This window comes from Lepidochelys kempii, chromosome 9 (assembly GCF_965140285.1).
Source record: "Lepidochelys kempii isolate rLepKem1 chromosome 9, rLepKem1.hap1, whole genome shotgun sequence".
Lineage (NCBI taxonomy): Eukaryota > Metazoa > Chordata > Testudines > Cheloniidae > Lepidochelys > Lepidochelys kempii.
Window position 1 is genome coordinate 99,797,179 of NC_136388.1, and position 18,311 is coordinate 99,815,489.

The 18,311-nt window shown below is 40.3% G+C and overlaps 1 protein-coding gene across 4 annotated transcripts in view; it reads right to left on the reverse strand.

Moving 5' to 3' along the window:
- STK26 (serine/threonine kinase 26) overlaps positions 1-18,311 on the reverse strand; it is a 54,393-nt gene that overhangs the window by 10,737 nt on the left and 25,345 nt on the right. For 3 of the 4 annotated variants that reach the window (XM_073358519.2, XM_073358520.2, XM_073358518.2), the window contains exons 3-4: positions 11,875-12,105; positions 1,538-1,594 (exon numbers count right to left, since the gene is read on the reverse strand). In XM_073358519.2, coding sequence (XP_073214620.1) covers positions 1,538-1,594; positions 11,875-12,105 — 288 coding nt within the window. Of the gene's footprint in view, positions 1-1,537; positions 1,595-5,155; positions 5,254-11,874; positions 12,106-18,311 lie in introns of those variants that run through there. The other variant, XM_073358521.2, reaches the window with a different exon arrangement.

The following is an 18,311-nucleotide window of genomic DNA, read 5'->3' on the forward strand; positions in this document are numbered from 1 at the left end:
TAAATGGTAAAAGGGTCTATACAGTAGACAAGACTCTCCACACCCAGCCATGGACTACTTTGAAAACTGGTGTTAACTGCAAAAGTTCCTGGTTTCTGCAGCACTTACAAACTAGAAATTCTGTACCCCATCAAAGAACCTGAGGTTTTACCTTTTACAATCCACTTAAACATGAAAAACCACTACAAATAGTACAGGCTTTGCATTATTTATTTTGATATTCAATTCCATTAATTTCATTGTCCCAATGTTTTTAATTTGTTGCAGATTTTTTTATATCACCATATTGTAGAAAAGGTTGTAGAGAGTAAGTGGAGATTTTGCCAATAGGGAAAGTGAGGGCTGTTTCATGATTTCTGCAGATTCCACAAACAATGCATCCATTTACACCTGGCTCACACTTTTGAAAAATTTCTCAAACCACCACAATGGCTAAAAGTGTCTTTTTTTTTTTTTTTTGGGTTAATAAACAGCTTAGTTCCAGAGCTTTGGGCAATTGTTCACTAAGACTTTCACTATGTTTTTTTGTTCTAGTTGTTGAGCTATTACCTCCGAATTCCATAAACAAGTTTAAATAAAAAGTCATAGGGACCACTTGTAAAAAAGTTAAGCACATGCCCGCTTTGTAATGAACATCTGGAAAAAAATGATCTACGGTACTACAGAATTGGTCCTCAAATTCCAGAGCCTAAGAAGCAGAAGCACTGTGGCTCTATGATCTTACAAGAAAGGGCAGGTCTTCTCAAGTTCGCAGCTGAGGTACAGCTCTACTGGGGAAACCACACATTGCCACACAGAGGACTGTGCTCTTCTCATACCTCCTAAGCTGCTTCTTTCATGACTGCTACATCTATCTTAAGAAAAAGGCACTTTGTATGTTTAAATTTAAACTGTTGAAAACAGAAAACCCAACTCAGTTTTACCATTTAATATTAACTACACTCTGTGTGCACACAACATTCCTGAGACCCACTCCAAAAGAAACATTTTATGTACTGAAGTGTAATAAATATTCTGCTTTGAAAAAAGGAAGCAAGGATAAAAATTTTCCTAATAAAACCAATTTGAAAAAAAATGATATGGTAAGTTACAAAACTTTACACCATTTCTCAGCATTTAGAGACAGTGAAATAACAAACCTTAATGCAAACTCATTGAGTAGGAAAAGTCGTTTAGCATAACCAGTGCACATATTCACACTTTTAGGAATGTCATACAGCAGGACTAAAACAACGTTAACTACCTCCAGAGTCCAAACTTCGTAAGAAGATATACAAATGCACAACTGACTGCTGGCATAAAGAATGAGAGTGGATATGAACCCAAAGATGAGCACAAACAGCCAACATCTAAATAATCTTTAGTTAAAGACACATTTTTCTTCACTAGATCACCACTTTGGAATGGAGATGACAGATTACTTTTTCCAACAGGGACCACGCTCTTCAAGTATTATTAGGTTCCTCTGCTTAATAAGAAAAATAGTTTAAGTACTACTTTAAGAAGCCAACAAGCTGCACTAAATTATAATACTTACAAGATCTAAAGCTGATCCTCCACCCAAGTATTCCATTATTATCCATAACTTTGTGCCCTATAAATAAAGAAATATGGTGAGAGACTAGACACATAAAATGGTTTGAACGTTGTAAAGAATTATTTTTACTGCACTGGAAAACACTATCACTTATTTCAAGGTACTATTAACACAGTGTACCTAAACAACAGACCCCTCCCCAAATGCAACAGTCCAGTAACTATAAAGTTATTCTTCATTATCTTTGGCAAGAGACCCTAACAGGCAGTAGCATTTCCTACAAGAATGCTCAGGCTACCAAAGAAAATTAATTTTATTTCTATTTCTAGAGCACAATAGTAACTTTTCATATTTGATATCTACGGTCCTATTAGCTGAAGCAATGTGGTTTAACAAACAGGAAAACATTTTTAAAAATCTTTTTCAGCACCACCAGAATTAAGCTAAAATATCCACTTCTTTTCAGTTCTAGGCTTTTGCACTAAAAATTAGTAACATGACAATAAAAGGACCACACACATTTTCAGCACACACTTGAATGAAATTTATTGAAATATATCACTTGAGTCAAAAACCACATACTGAATTGTAAGGAATTACAAAGGTTGAATATTTTTGTGACTCTGACATGGCTACTGTCATTCAAATTAGATTCAAACAGTGTGTTTTTGTATATATTCAGTCAGTACACAAAAGTAAAAATCCCATTTGAGTGCTATATTCTGCATGACTCTCAAAAACCCCTTCCACAGAAGTTGAGAGATTGAGCATGCTCTTGTAAACAGCAACAAGAAGTGGATGTTGCTGCCAGATGCAGGTACACCAGTAAGCCACAGACTAAAAAACTGTTGCTTCAGATGGATCCAGTCATCTATAAAGCAAATCAGACAACTAAGTCTTCTGTGCTCCAACGTAATTGGTCAGGTTTGGCAACAAATGAGACATCTTAGTTCTCAGGAGCTAAGAACTATTGGTGCCATCTGAAATAGGCTCACCAGAAACAATTTTCGTGTGCATTACTTGGCTATTGCTGTATGGCTCATGTGCACTCTGATGTAGAAAAGAGCCTTCAACCAGAGAGAACACCAGTAGCTAAATAATGTACCTAAACTCTTTGAAAACGAGCTTGTCTCTTCCTACAACTTTATACAGTGCCTAGCATATCTGACAGGTTTCAGAGTAACAGCCGTGTTAGTCTGTATTCGCAATAAGAAAAGGAGGACTTGTGGCACCTTAGAGACTAACCAATTTATTTGAGCATAAGCTTTCGTGAGCTATGGCTCACTTCATCGGATGCATACTGTGGAAAGTGTAGAAGATCTTTTTATATACACACAAAGCATGAAAAAATACCTCCTCCCACCCCACTCTCCTGCTGGTAATAGCTTATCTAAAGTGATCACTCTCCTTACAATGTGTATGATAATCAAGTTGGGCCATTTCCAGCACAAATCCAGGTTTTCTCACCCCCCCCCCCCCCCCACACACACACACAAACCCACTCTCCTGCTGAAGGTATATCAGCAGCACTGCTATGGGTACCTGCATGGCCCCACAGTATGCCAACATTTTTATGGCTGACTTAGAACAACGCTTCCTCAGCTCTCGTCCCATAACGCCCCTACTCTAATTGCACTATATTGATGACATCTTCATCATCTGGACCCATGGAAAAGAAGCCCTTGTGGAATTCCACCATGATTTCAACAATTTCCATCCCACCATCAACCTCAGCCTGGTCCAGTCCACACAAGAGATCCACTTCCTGGACACTACGGTGCTAATAAGTGATGGGCACCTAAACACCATCATATACCGGAAACCTACTGACCGCTATTCCTACCTACATGCCTCCAGCTTTCACCCAGACCATATCACACGATCCATCGTCTACACCCAAGCTCTACGATACAACCGCATTTGCTCCAACCCCTCAGACAGAGACAAACACCTACAAGATCTCTATCAAGCATTCTTACAACTACAATACCCACCTGCAGAAGTGAAGAAACAGATTGATAGAGCCAGAAGAGTTCCCAGAAGTCACCTACTACAGGAAAGGCCTAACAAAGAAAATAACAGAACGCCACTAGCCGTCACCTTCAGCCCCCAACTAAAACCCCTCCAACGCATTATTAAGGATCTACAACCTATCCTGGGGGAGGTTTAGGTTGGATATTAGGAAAAACTTTTTCACTAGGAGGGTGGTGAAACACTGGAATGCGTTGCGTGGTGGAATCTCCTTCCTTAGACGTTTTTAAGGTCAGGCTTGACAAAGCCCTGGCTGGGATGATTTAATTGGGGATGGGTCCTGCTTTTGAGCAGACGGTTGGACTAGATGACCTCCCGAGGTCCCTTCCAACCCTGATATTCTATGATTCTATGATCCTGAAGGATGACTCAACACTCTCACAAATCTTGGGAGACAGGCCAGTCCTTGCCTACTGACAGCCCCCCAACCTGAAGCAAATACTCACCAACAACCACATACCACACAACAGAACCACTAACCCAGGAACCTATCCTTGCAACAAAGCCCGTTGCCAACTGTGCCCACATATCTCTTCAGGGGACACCATCACAGGGCCTAATAACATCAGCCACACTATCAGAGGCTCGTTCACCTGCACATCCACCAATGTGATAGATGCCATCATGTGCCAGCAATACCCCTCTGCCATGTACATTGGTCAAACTGGACAGTCTCTACGTAAAAGAATAAATGGACACAAATCAGATGTCAAGAATTATAACATTCATAAACTAGTCGGAGAACATTTCAATCTCTCTGGTCACGCGATTACAGACATGAAAGTTGCTATATTACAACAAAAAAACTTCAAAGCCAGACTCCAGCGAGAAACTGTTGAATTGGAATTCATTTGCAAATTGGATACAATTAACTTAGCCTTGAATAGAGACTGGGAGTGGCTAAGTCATTATGCAAAGTAACCTATTTCCCCTTGTTTTTTCCTACCCCCCACCCAGATGTTCTTGTTAAACCCTGGATTTGTGCTGGAAATGGCCCACCTTGATTATCATACACATTGTAAGGAGAGTGATCACTTTAGATAAGCTATTACCAGCAGGAGAGTGGGGTGGGAGGAGGTATTTTTTCATGCTTTGTGTGTATAGAAAAAGATCTTCTATACTTTCCACAGTATGCATCCGATGAAGTGAGCTGTAGCTCACGAAAGCTTATGCTCAAATAAATTGGTTAGTCTCTAAGGTGCCACAAGTACTCCTTTTCTTTTAGCATATTTGAGACACTCCCACAGTAAAGTCATTCTGGCTCTGTGTAAGTGGCTCTCCTACTGTAATGCAAAGCAGTCCTACATAATGTGATCCAGGAGAAAACTAATCCTGGACCTTAGACCAAGGCAAATAATTGTTTACATACAATTCAAGATAAAGAGTCCATTCAGAAGTCAAATATAATAATATTAAGATACACCTTTCATTTGTGCATTCTTGAGAACTTGCTTCTCAGCAACCTAGCAGACCCCACTAGCACCAGTTGAAGGCCCATTTCATCCTCAACTCACAGTTCATAAATTTTGGTGATAGCCTAGAAATTCTTGGCTTTTAATGGGTTAAGATGCCCATGTATTACAGTACCAGATTCTTCAATATTGAGTAATCACTCTGAAGTTCCATGTACAGGAAGTCAGAAGTTCTTAAGACAATCATTTGTGGATGCTGAGGTAGCCCTTCGTCTGTAGTTTCAGAAGATGGTTGGTTCATATAAAGAGCAAGAATCTGATGTCAGATCTACTAACATACAATTTCAAACATTTAATTCCATTTTTTCCTACACTTCCCTGAAAAAAGACTCAAGTGTTAAGATATGAGCAAATTCTATGGGCTGCAGTTCTTGTAAATATTGGGGTGGTGAAGAAGATACCCACTACATTCGGATTAAAAAACCACACCATTAGTAAGAAAACAACAAAAATAAGTCAATTTACAATATTACAATATGCTGTGTAGATCTCAAGGAATTCATTTACTTGCACTAGCCCAGCTTATGACATCATTACTTTCAAAAGCCTTTCTATGCTCTCTGTTGGCTTTTCCCTTGCTCCATTTCCTGAATATTGATAAATATCTAAAGGAAACCCAACAAGCAAATAAAGGTGCAGTTTTTGAATGCACCATGTCCAGTTACTGAACAGGGTACATTTTGTTAAGACATAATGAATTAAAAAAAAAACAACCAGCATTTATGTTATGAGTCTATTCCAATATTATGAGATCAGCAGGGAAGGGCTCGCTAATTTTAGCACTATTCATAAAGCCCAAGTTTATGTAAGTTGGGAAAAACTTGTAATGAACTCAAATTTCAGGCAAACACTGTGGTCTCACAGATATGTTTGGATGGATTTTACTGCTATTTGAAAACACCAAATAGCGAAAATGAATAAGTGCTCTGTTTTTAAAATAATGTCTCAAAGAAATCGCTACTACACAGTATAACTGAGCATGTCTAATTTTCACCCAGGCATGCGAGAATCCTTCTTTCCAGCTATTTTAGGCCAAGAAAATATAGAAATATAGAAAGAGCATGCATATGTACATGCTGTGGGGCAAGAGGCGTGTCTTTGTATGTTCTTGTACTGCACCTAGTACAATGAGGCCTCAATTGTGACTGGAGTCTCTGGGTGCTAACAAGTGTAAATAATAATACTACAAATTAAACCAGTATTAACTGCAGATAACATAAAGCTGGTCTTAGTCTCGAATAAAAATGAGTAAGTGTTGGCCATGATAGGAACTACAGAATCAAACATTTGATTTCTAGCTTCCAGCATGAGGGTTGGTGAGGAGGAGAAACACCATCAAGCAACTATTTTATAATCATCTAGCTCCAGAGAAGATTTATATCTACAGGGTCAGACTGAAAATAAGTGGAGATACTCTCCCAAGCTTCATCTGCTTGTATTGCTAAGATGATGCTACATGCAGACTTGCAGCTCTTATAGGACTATTATCCCTTTCTTGCAGGCTTTGATTGGAAGTGATAGTTTATAATTTTGACATTTGAATGATCAGGCTTCAGAAAAAGCCTCACTGAGATGACAGACATCTCTCAGCTGTCTATTTTTCAGTTGTCTTCCTATCAGGCAGCTTTCACTGCATTGTTTTACATGGTCTACTTTGGAAGGTTCTCTCTACAATCGTAAGTGCTTGAATCTCTGTTTTTTATAATGCTATGAAAGTACTGGTTATCAGACAAATCCAATCCCTGTAATCTACTCTACACTATCATATAAAGGGATAAAATTATACTACAAATTTAAAAAACTTATTACATGTAAAAACTTTTTTAATACAGCAGGGAGGCTGCACAATTAAGCATTCATGGATCAGAAAGTGAGAAAGTCGTTATGCATCCGATGAAGTGAGCTGTAGCTCACGAAAGCTCACGCTCAAATAAATTGGTTAGTCTCTAAGGTGCCACAAGTACCCCTTTTCAATAGCAACTAGAAGTTTTTCTCCATGTTTCAAGGAAAATTAATAAGTAACCCCACAGATGAAGACAACTGTTTCTACTTCAAAAATTTTGGTTCGTTTAAGGGTCTGCTCCTTTGTCACAATGTCTGGAAACTGGATTCAATTTCACCTCAAGAGTCACTAAGGAAGCAGAGCTTATCTTATACTCATAGTTTTAAAGACTAAAATGTCTAACAGTTGGACAAGTTTAAAAACAAGACATGCAGTACTCCTGGTGGTCATCTGTCCATACTTTCAGTCAGATATGCAAGCTGTAGACCTTGTGCAGCCAGTTAACTCTGTATAAGAGGAGCTTATAGAAAGAGTCTACATAGCCCAGCAAAAGTTTAAAATACACTAAGTCGAATAGTATGAATAAAGACACCCATTTTTGTTTCAGTTTCTGCTCTGCAGCAGGAAGAATCTGGAAAAACCTAATTGCAGCTAACAAGATAAAACCAGCAGCGCAGTCAGAGGCTGGGCCACTCCCTTCCTGTCAGTCACAGGTCTGGTTCGGCCTCCCGAGCTGCAAAAACACACACTGTAAAGGATCCAGTGCAGAAGAGAAGATGCCTGTTTTGAAAAGCTTAAAATCTAAGTACACGGAGGATGAGACGTGAGAAGGATTAAAAATAAATCCCCCACAGTTAGCACACATCTTGTTAATTTCAAAATATTTTCATGTTATGTTTTTCTTCATATGCTAAACTCAATTGACAGTTCAAATATGCTGTGTTTCAAGGAATAATTGATGCTGTATTTGTCAACATGCCAAACTGATCTATATGATATAAATAGCTTTTTAAAAAGCAGGTTTATTATAAGCAATCACACAAAGTTGCAGGACAAAAGCAAAATTCTGTGTTCTCTGAAAAAAGGGAACTCATCTGCAGTTACTTCTCTCACCCTTAATTCCAGTCGCCCAGACTCAATTCCCCTTTTTCTATACGAATGGAAGTGACAGCGAGCCCATGAAGTGTTAGGACCCTTGTGTATGTCATTTGCAACATTTTTCAAATAGCATCTAGGGACCAAGACCTGGTCTGTATTACTGAACTAAGCTGAACCAGTTGAAGTGTGAATTAAGTCAGTTTAAATATATCTACATTAGGAGTGTTCACTGCCATTTTTAAAACACTTCAGTTTAATTGGTGCAAGCTTTTTAATAGAGACAAACCCCAACATACAAGGGACTTCTAATGTCAGCAGTTTTCACGTTTAGGAAGGAAAAAAATCACATTTAAAAATAGAAACCAGTTTAGATTACCATCTAGTTCGTAGGCATGACTTGAAGGAAGGTGGATTGGCTAGAAAGACCCTACCCTCTAAGGTTCTACTGGACACCCATGTATTCAGAACCTTCACCAGTCAGAGACTGGATACACGATGGCATTATTCTCTTTATTAGGGAACTCGAATAATGGTCAATTTAGTCTTTTTTTTTCTGGATTTAGAAGAAAACAGCAAGCTTGGGGGTAATGGGAATTCAATCTTTTCGTTTAGTAAGAACACAAATATAGTGCTAAAGTTTAAGATCCAAAATAAAACTTCTGTTTCCAGGATTATTTCTGCTGATCTCTAAATACAAAATGAATACATTTTTCATCAATACAGATACTTGTGATAATGTTATTTCAGCGCTTTGGGTGAAATCCTTGCCTCACTGGCTTCCATGGAGCCAGTATATCACACTTGTTGCAACAAGAGGTGTTAAAACATATTTACATTGCTTTAAGGTTTGTTTATACCTTTATATTAAAAATCCTTTTTAGTTTACAACCACAAGCATTTTACTGTGTCTCAGTTTCCCTAAATCTAAATAGTTATCTAAAGCACCAGAAAAGCACCATCTCACTAAGGTTTTTCTGGCGCAATAACCATTGTTGGAATAAGACAATGATCTGTGGCAGATACCAAGTCATTAAAAAAGATATCAGTATGGAAGTCCCATTTCCTTCTAAAAACGCCTGTAATTACTAAAACTAAAACGTAGCAAAAAATGTTTACTCCATTTGGCAACACTGTGCCCACTCTATGCCACTACTTCCTTGGGTAGTCAGTAACTTTCTGTCTCCTGCAGAAAAGATCCCTGTAATTAGTAGTTGGGGAGTAACAAAACCCTTAATTTTTTTTTTCTAAACCAAGACATCATTTAAAGGGATCCTATCAGAGTTTTTCTTCTGAAATGTGTTAATTTTAAAAACAAACTGTATTGACAGAGTCCCTTTGAGGTAACAGTCTCTCTCCCTCTCACATATGTGGATGTATTTACTCATCTAACTGCAGGAAGCAGTCAGCCCGTGAAGCTACTGAACATGCTAGTCAAGCTGGAGGAGAAAAATCTTTGTTGATCCCATTCTTAAAGGAATTTCTCAAGAAGGAGCTAGACAGTAACCAAACTACAAAAAACCCTCCAGACAATATAGAGAAGTTTATTTTTTTCCTGAAGAGAATTTGGGAAGTCTGAAGAGCAGCTATAAGGCTAGGATTAATCTTTAAAGACTTCAGAATTTACTGAGTCATTATAGTAATGGAAAACTGAAGGCAACTCATGCTGGAGTGGAAAATATTGCCACAATGGTAGTTCTGTATTTGCCAGGAATTTTTTGAATAAAAATATTAAGCTAATTTCAGCCAAAAGTTTACAACTGCTAGAGCATTGAGGGAAGATTCCCCCCTGACCTTCATACTACTGTGTGAAAAGAGGAAGATACTAAAGTGTGAAAGATTTGAGTAACAATGCCTAGGACAAGTTTGAGTTAGACCCTTCAAGGCTACTGATGGGTGTGCCTACATTTAAAAAAAAGAAAAAAAAAGCAGCAGCAGCTCATGAATACAGAAGGTATAAATCACATTTAGCTTTCCCAGATCTGGGGTCTGTTTTTTTCCTAATACCTATTTTTTTAAAAACCAGCATGAGTACAAAAAGAGACAGCTTTCCACACTCTTTCAAATCCACGGCTTACAAAACTAACTTTTTTTTTTTTTAAAAGTAAATTATTTCTATGTTTAGAGTTTGTGAAAACTATGTACCATGGAGATATCTGACAACTCAAAAGTAGAGGATTTTCACCAACACACTTATCTTTATCTGTTTGCTCTTCAGGGCAAATATCAGGCCTTCTGGGTGCCTAAAACTCAGAAGGCTAAGTTTGACAGATTCACGGCTGGATGACACTCCGGACATAGGTATGCATAGGGAAATAAGGAATTGGGGGCAGATTGCTATAGCAGTACCCATAAAATTGCTCTAATGGGGATTTCCCAGCCTGATTCACAGCCAGTTGGGGAAGAACCTGCTGCTGCTAAGACAACAGAACATGAGTGGGCAAGCTCAGCTCCTCCTCGGAGCCTTATTGCCATACACCAGTAATTACACCCTTTAAGAACAAGGTAGAACAAGGCAGCTGAAGAAAACCATCACTGACGTCGTATCTCCACTTCTGATGGGGGAAGCAAGGCCATGGAATAGGGAACAGCCAAGGAAACAAAGCTTCCATGGCTTTATATGTGGGTCAAACCAAGCATCAGATCCTTGGAGTACACAATTTTTAAAAGCCGTAGGCATTTAGTAGATAAGTTAGATTAGGATGTTTTGGCAACTTAAACCAAAAGAGAAAACGTGAATACTACATTAGAACTAGTTCTCCAAATAACCTACTCCTATATCAATGCTCTTAAAGAGACAGAGCTCATGCAATAGTGCAACACCTTGAAGAAACCAGTTACTGTCTTTGGAACAATCTGAATTTCAAGAATGCCCTAAACAGAGTCTGAGCTAACCTGCTGGCTTTACTAAAAAGAGCCACTCCTTTAGAATGTTGCCAATGGCTTCAGTCTTAAAAAGGATCTTGGTAACATTAAAAACAATCAATCACATTTCTGTCTAAAAATTTTGTACCTGATAGGTCACTAAGTAACATTTAGTAAAACTGAAAAGTAAGCAGAAGAGAGATTTCCCTAACTTTCCTCTAGTTTGCTTATTTTGTGCATTTGACAGCACTGTGTGTATAGGCAGTTCTACTGTTTTGCTAATGGTCATTTCCTGTCTCATGCACTAGCTGAAAACAGCACCCACGCACTACTCATGTACACACTTGTCCTAAAACCTTGATTAGTATTTACCTGTAATAGGAGAGCTTCTGTAGCATCAAAATTTTGCCTATGAGGACATCTTTTCTTCCCGAGCACCAGACCCAATGAGCAAATGGCTTGGGGAGAGAGGAACACATCTGAGAGAGCCCCTCAGGGCCATGGAATGTGAGACCTCTATATGGGGCAAATAATACCAGAGGCCAAGTGCAACAGTAGGAGCAGGAGAGATCCTCTGCTCAGCTCCCTTCACAGGAGCCAGAATCCTGGCCTGGGTGAGGCAGTAGAGATCTTCTGTCTCAAAGCCAACTCCTGTAGCAGGAGCAGCCATGCAGAGAGACAAGTATACGGGGCCGGGGGGACAGGCGTCAATGCTGTGGTGCTGCCTGCCCAGGGCAATGGAAGGGAAGACACCTGTAGGCAACCCAGAGTCGCTGGGAGGGGGCAAGCCCCAGCACTTTTTAATTTTTTTTACTGTGGCTCTGGGACATTTCAAAAGACCCTTAAAAAAACCACTGGCAGCAGAATCAGAAAACCTGAATGAAAGCACTGAAAAAGGCCCACAGCACAATACTGATCAGGTGCTCTGCCCACTGCCAGAAAATGACTTTTTTAGTCTTTTTTCCAAAAAAATTCAAGTTGACAGGACAGTACTCCTTTAACTTTGAATTTTCTTAAATTTGCTGCTTTCAAAACAATTAGAAGACAGGCTAAGACTTTCCCAGGGAGCTTGGAGCAACGGTATACATTACCTTTAAATATGATCCGTAGTATTTTGTTACATAAGGACTATCACACTGACTTAAGACAGTAATCTCTTGCTGTATGTCCTCTATTTCATCTTCCGCTTCCTCAAGGTCTATGATTTTTATAGCAACCACTTGCTGCGTTCGATTATCAATTCCTTTAAAGACTTCACCAAATGAGCCTTTTCCAATGCGTTCTAATTTTGTGAACAGTTCTTCTGGATCTGCTCTATAGTTCTATAAAAGAAGGAAAGGAAAGGAAAGATTGTAAACAAGTTATTTTACTTATTGTCAAAGACGAACCCTCCTCATTCCCCAAAAAGCAGATCATCCACATTACCCCCGGCTGGCACTGGTAAAGTTATGTGGTAATGCTATGCATTAGTACATTGTTATCAGAAAGTTAAGCTGAACTTCTGTTCACCTACTAGTTACAGTACATCTTGTGTAGTAAAGGCAAGGGCCGGACCCTCTGCTCCTATAAGCAACAGAGAGGATGGAGCCAGGCAGGCAGGAAAATTAACCTCTGAGTTTCCCCATAAAACATCCCCTAAGGCGAAAGGAAATGTTGGCACTATGTAAATTTCCAACTGTATAGTCATGCAACAGGCTGGGGAAAGTCTAGAAGTCCAAGGCAAGTAGAAGTGCTATCATCAATATCTGGGAAAATAAAAAGGGCACTGTCTACAGGACAGTCTACCACTGCAATGAACTTAAACAAGATCATGCCAATATATGGAGCAAAGCACATCTGATGCAGGTAGGATGCATGGCCCAAATGTACATGTTTCTAGCCTAATCAGGCTATTCTCTACTAGCTTCAAAGGGAACCAGGAACCAAAATCACCATCTCCAGTCTCAGACGGCAGGCAGCAGCAGACTAGACTAGTGCTACTTTGAATGATCACATCTAGATTTCACATGAGGTAGATTACAGCATTACAACGTATACTTGTATTTGAGATAGTTATTTAGTCTTAGTTCTCCGTCTTTAAACTGGTTGCAAGAGTGACATTTTATATTGCACTTGAGAACAAAACTAAACATACAACCAAGTCACAGACAAACTAACCCCTCTCCCCCCCAGTAGAAAGCCAGTACATGAAGTCAGAATAAGACCACAGTCCAAATACTGGGACAGCCATGTTTTCTTGTCAGTCAACCAAATCTAAAGCATTGGGTGCTTGTGGAAAAGTGACTGGAGACTTTTCTCCTAGCCAGCCATGCAAAACTACAGCAGGGCTTCAAGAGACAGTGCTGTGGTGACCAACAACTGCACTGTCTGTTGCCTCCCACCTGCTGCAGGCCATTTGGGTGCTCCCATGCGTAGGTGTGACAGTCTTACAGAAAGCATTTAGATGTGGTCATGAGGCAATGAGTCTCTCTTTGGTGAGCATAGAAATTGCCATAGTGGATCACACCCAAGACCTGTCTACTACTATTTATTACCAGAAAGCCTAGTAGCCCTAGTCATGGACCAGGTCCCCACTGTGCTCAGAGCTGTACAAACACAGAACAAAGATAGACTATAAACTCTTTGGAGCAGGGATTATAACATCTAGTCCAGCATCCTGTCTCTGATAGTGGCCAGCAACAGGTGCTTCAGAGAAAGGTGCAAAATCTGCAATAGGCAGATGTTTTATAATCTGCCCCCCACAAGAGGTCTCATCCTGGTCTCTAAGGGTATGTCTACACTGCAGCTGGAAGCAAGACTGCCAGACTGGATAGACAGACTCATGCTCGCAAGGCTCAAGTTAGCATGCTAAGAATAGCTGTGCAAATTTTGTGGCACCAGTGGAGGCTCAGGAGAGCCACACAAGCTCAAGCCTACCCCAACCCCTCGGTCCCAGCCTGCGTGGCTAGCCAGAGCCTCTGTCAGTGCGACAATGTCCACACAGTTATTTTCAGCTTGCTAGCGCAAGCCCCACTAACACAAGTCTGTCTACCTGGGTTGGGAGGCTCACCCCCCGCGGCGGTGTGGACAGAAGCAATCTAACTACTAGGGTAAGCCTGAAAGCATGAAGTTTAATGACAACATTTTTGGAAGGGATACTAATAATGACAACTCTGGAGATTCTTGATATCCCTATAAATATTCAAACCTTTTTTGAACCTTGCTACATTCTTGGTACACTTCCTATGGCGGTCCAATTTTTCACACAATGCATATTTCTTTTTTATCAGTTATCAGATTACTATAATATGGAGACTAAGGAATCCATGAAAAGTAGAAAGGAGGCCCCATTTACTTCCATTCAAAACCTCTCTGCGTGTTAATAAGGTCATTCTCTATTGCAGAAGAAACACTAAACCAGACACCAAGGACTAAGGTGTCTATGAGTAAAATGCTTTGGACAAGCTTCCCATTGAGCCACTGCCTTGCACCCGATGAAGTGAGCTGTAGCTCACGAAAGCTTATGCTCAAGTAAATTGGTTAGTCTCTAAGGTGCCACTAGTACTCCTTTTCTTTTTAGTTTTCTTCCACACTCATCACTTTTTACCCCTTTTACTTGGTACAGTCTCCATTTCTGCATCAAATCACCATCCTCCTCTGATTCACATCCCACCTGAAAAACTTATTTCTTCAAAGCCTGTCAACACTAATCCATAACTAAAAATACAGGTGAATCTAAAATTTAAAGAGAAAACTAGAGTATGTAAAAATGCATTTCTGTTTAGATATAAATCTTGATAGTATCAAAAAGGAGCTTAGTTCTATATTAGATTAAAAAAACAATTTGAAAGCAGCAGATTTTACCTCCCACTTTGACAAGCTACAGCCGCATTTTTTATACCAGTATCTTTTCCACCCTCTTATTATTCTGTGGTTTTCTGTCCTTTGTGTCCAAGTTTAGGTTGCAAGTTCCACAGGGCCAGGACATCATCACTCTAGCAGCCTGTAAAATCCCATGCACTCATCTGCTGCTACATGGAATATGAAGTCCTGTAGTCTGCCTCTTAAAACGGGTTGTGGGGGGTGGGGTGGTTTGTCTACATGTGCATTTCTGTTAGAAACATGGGCTCTCATGCAGGTTTCACAAAGATTTCAGCTCCTTTAAGGTGTCTAAGAAATGCCACATTTCTAAAACGCTGTACAGGACCTGTTACTAGGTTGCCACAAAGTATAAGTCAGTATTATCAGCGTAGCCAAGGTAGGGAAAGGCTTCTCAGGAATGCTATTTCAAGGACTGCCTTCAGGGCTTCCCAGAAGCCACACTGAAAATTGTTTGAACACTATTTTTCTTATAATCTTAACCTAAGTGAAATATTATGACGGAGGAGGAAGTCCAGGCTTTTTGAGTAAAGGAATGTTTGGTGTATGAAAATGGGTTCAGCGCTTATTCTGAGATGTTAGGGAAGTCATGTGCCTCATCATTGCTGCTGAAGAGGCACATAACCTGGTTTCCCTATTCTGATGGGAATTAGTCTATCTCCCCGTGCTGGACTTAATTATTTTGTTCTTGTCATGATGGTAAAACACTGAGGTCAACGGTTCTTAAACTTTTTTTTACTGGCGATCCCTTTCACATAGCGACCCCCTTATAAATTAAAAGCACCTTTTAATATATTTAACACCATTATAAATGCTGGAGGAAAAGTCGGATTTGGGATGGATGGAGGCTGATAGCTCATAACCCCACCATGTACTAACCTTGTGACCCCCTGAGAGGTCCCGACCTCCAGTTTGAGAACCCCTGACTTAGGTGAACCATAGTAACTGGGTCTATATTACTTTTTAAAAGTACTTGATTAAAATTTCTCTTTTTGGTACTTTCAAATAAATATGATGACAGTCAGGAACAACTGATGGCATTCTAGTTGACGGACAGATTTAATCCTGTGATTATCAAGTTTTTTTTTTGTAGAGACCCGCTTTGAGTGCACCAGCCTGCCCAATTTCCTACAAACTGAGACTATTGACATGAGAAATGAACTACATTTTGTTTTTAACGAAGAAACTGGAACGAGAACACTTAGCTTCCCAGGTGTTTTGTTTTGGTTTTTTGCTACAGCTTCCCACCCAATCAAAAATTTTTCTCCTTCCCTTAAAAAGAAAAGAAGGACTTGTGGCACCTTAGAGACTAACCAATTTATTTGAGCATAAGCTTTCGTGAGCTACAGCTCACTTCATCAGATGCATTCAGTGGAAAATACAGTGGGGAGATTTATATACACAGAGAATGTGAAACAATGGGTGTTACCATATACACTGTAATGAGAGGTTTCAGAGTAGCAGCCGTGTTAGTCTGCATCCACAAAAAGAAAAGAAGGACTTGGGGCACCTTAGAGACTAACAAATTTATTTGAGCATAAGCTTTCGTGAGCTACAGCTCACAGTCAGTCTCTAAGGTGCCACAAGTCCTCCTTTTCTTTTTACTGTAACGAGAGTGACCAGGTAAGGTGACCTATTACCAGCAGGAGAGCGGGGGTGGGGTGGGGGGGGGGGGACGACTTTCTGTAGTGATCATCAAGGTGGGCCATTTCCAGCAGTTGACAAGAACGTCTGAGGAACGGGGCGAGGGGGGGGGCGACGACGACATGGGGAAATAGTTTTGCTTTGTGTAATGACCCATCCACTCCTAGTCTTTCAAGCCTAAGTTAATTGTATCCAGTTTGCAAATTAATTCCAATTCAGCAGTCTCTCATAGGAGTCTGTTTCTGAAGTTTTTTTGTTGAAGAATTGCCACTTTTAGGTCTGTAATCGAGTGACCAAAGAGATTGAAGTGTTCTCCAACTCATTTTTGAATGTTATAATTCTTGACGTCTGATTTGTGTCCATTTATTCTTTTACCTAGAGACTGTCCACTTTGGCCAATGTACATGGCTCAGGGGCATTGCTGGCACACGATGGCATCTATCCCATTGGTGGATGTGCAGGTGAACGAGCCTCTGACAGTGTGGCTGATGTGGCCCTATGATGGTGTCCCCTGAATAGATATGTGGGCACAGTTGGCAACGGGCTTTGTTGCCAAGGATAGGTTCCTGGGTTAGTGGTTCTGTTGTGTGGTATGTGGTTGCTCATGAGTATTTGCTTCAGGTTGGGGGGCTGTCTGTAAGCAAGGACTGGCCTGTCTCCCAAGATCTGTGAGAGTGATGGGTCATCCTTCAGGATAGGTTGTAGATCCTTGATGATGCGTTGGAGAGGTTTTAGTTGGGGGCTGAAGCTGATGGCTAGTGGCGTTCTGTTATTTTCTTTGTTGAAACCTCTCCTTCCCTTAACTCTCTCCACCTGTTTTCCAGATTGCTGTAGCAGCACCAAAAAGGGAGAAGGAGAGCCTCAGAAAGAAGTGTGCCAACAGCAGGAGCTGGGAGCCTCCTTCACCTGCTCAGCAGGAGGCAGAAACAGTAGTGGGAAGAACCTCCAAGCCACCTTCCACCCAGCCAGGAGGCAGATGGCTCCTGGTGAAGGTATTTCACTGTATGGAAAGCACTTCTATGTGGCACAGTCCCTACCATCAGGGGTTTAGCTGTGTACACATGCAGCTTTGAGTCTAATGGATTGGATACCTTACATGAAACGAGCTGGGGTGTCCGCCCAGTACTCAGCGAGCAGGTGTCAATGAATAAAAGCTGCCTCAGATTCCAAGGATTAGATGGTCATGAAGAACGAATTGCCTACTCATGCCTGGAAGTGGACACTCAAGGTCAAGGATGAGGCACAGTCGCGAGACAGAATAGGAAAACTTGTATTATATTCAGTCTGTGGATAAAAAATCAGTTTTAACCTTGGACTTCTGCATCCAAGGCAAGCAGGCAGTCTTATTTCACTTGACTATCACAAGGCAAATGTTCTCTATTTTATAATTAAGGTTCCATTTGTATTTCTATTTCCAGTGGCTTATGTCTAAAATACAAAAGGTGCGTGTTTTGTACAGGAATATCTGAAGTCTTTAGATTTCTATGAAAGTCTCATTTGGTCACAAAATAGTGTCATTTACTTGTTTTGTACTCTTGTAACTCAAAGAGTCTCTGGCAGGGAATCTGTCTATAATGTAAATACTTTAGATATTCTGGAAGAAGAGAGTTCATAGCAAGCTTTAGAATCTGAAAGAGAAAGGAAATAGCCTAGGCCTCAGAGCAGTTAGCAGAAGTTTTATAGCAAATCCTCTACAGCAGCAAAAGCCATTTTTCTAACTCCACCAGCTGGAAGGAGACATCAACCAGTCTGGGCTGCCATATGAGAACACAGAATTCAAATACAACTCTGGTACACAATATAATTATATATACACATTTTAGAAAGTCCTCTGATGCTCATTGGCCCAAGAACTAGAGCTGGGTTCATACTAGGGAAGTTGATGAGAGATTCCCACCAGCGCAACTTCAGGTTCATCCAAACAGACAGCAGACAAACTTCTTCTATAATGAGGCAATCTTCACAAGTCACTTAATCTTTGCGCCTCCATTTCCCATCTGTAAAACAACGCTGACCCTCTTTTGTG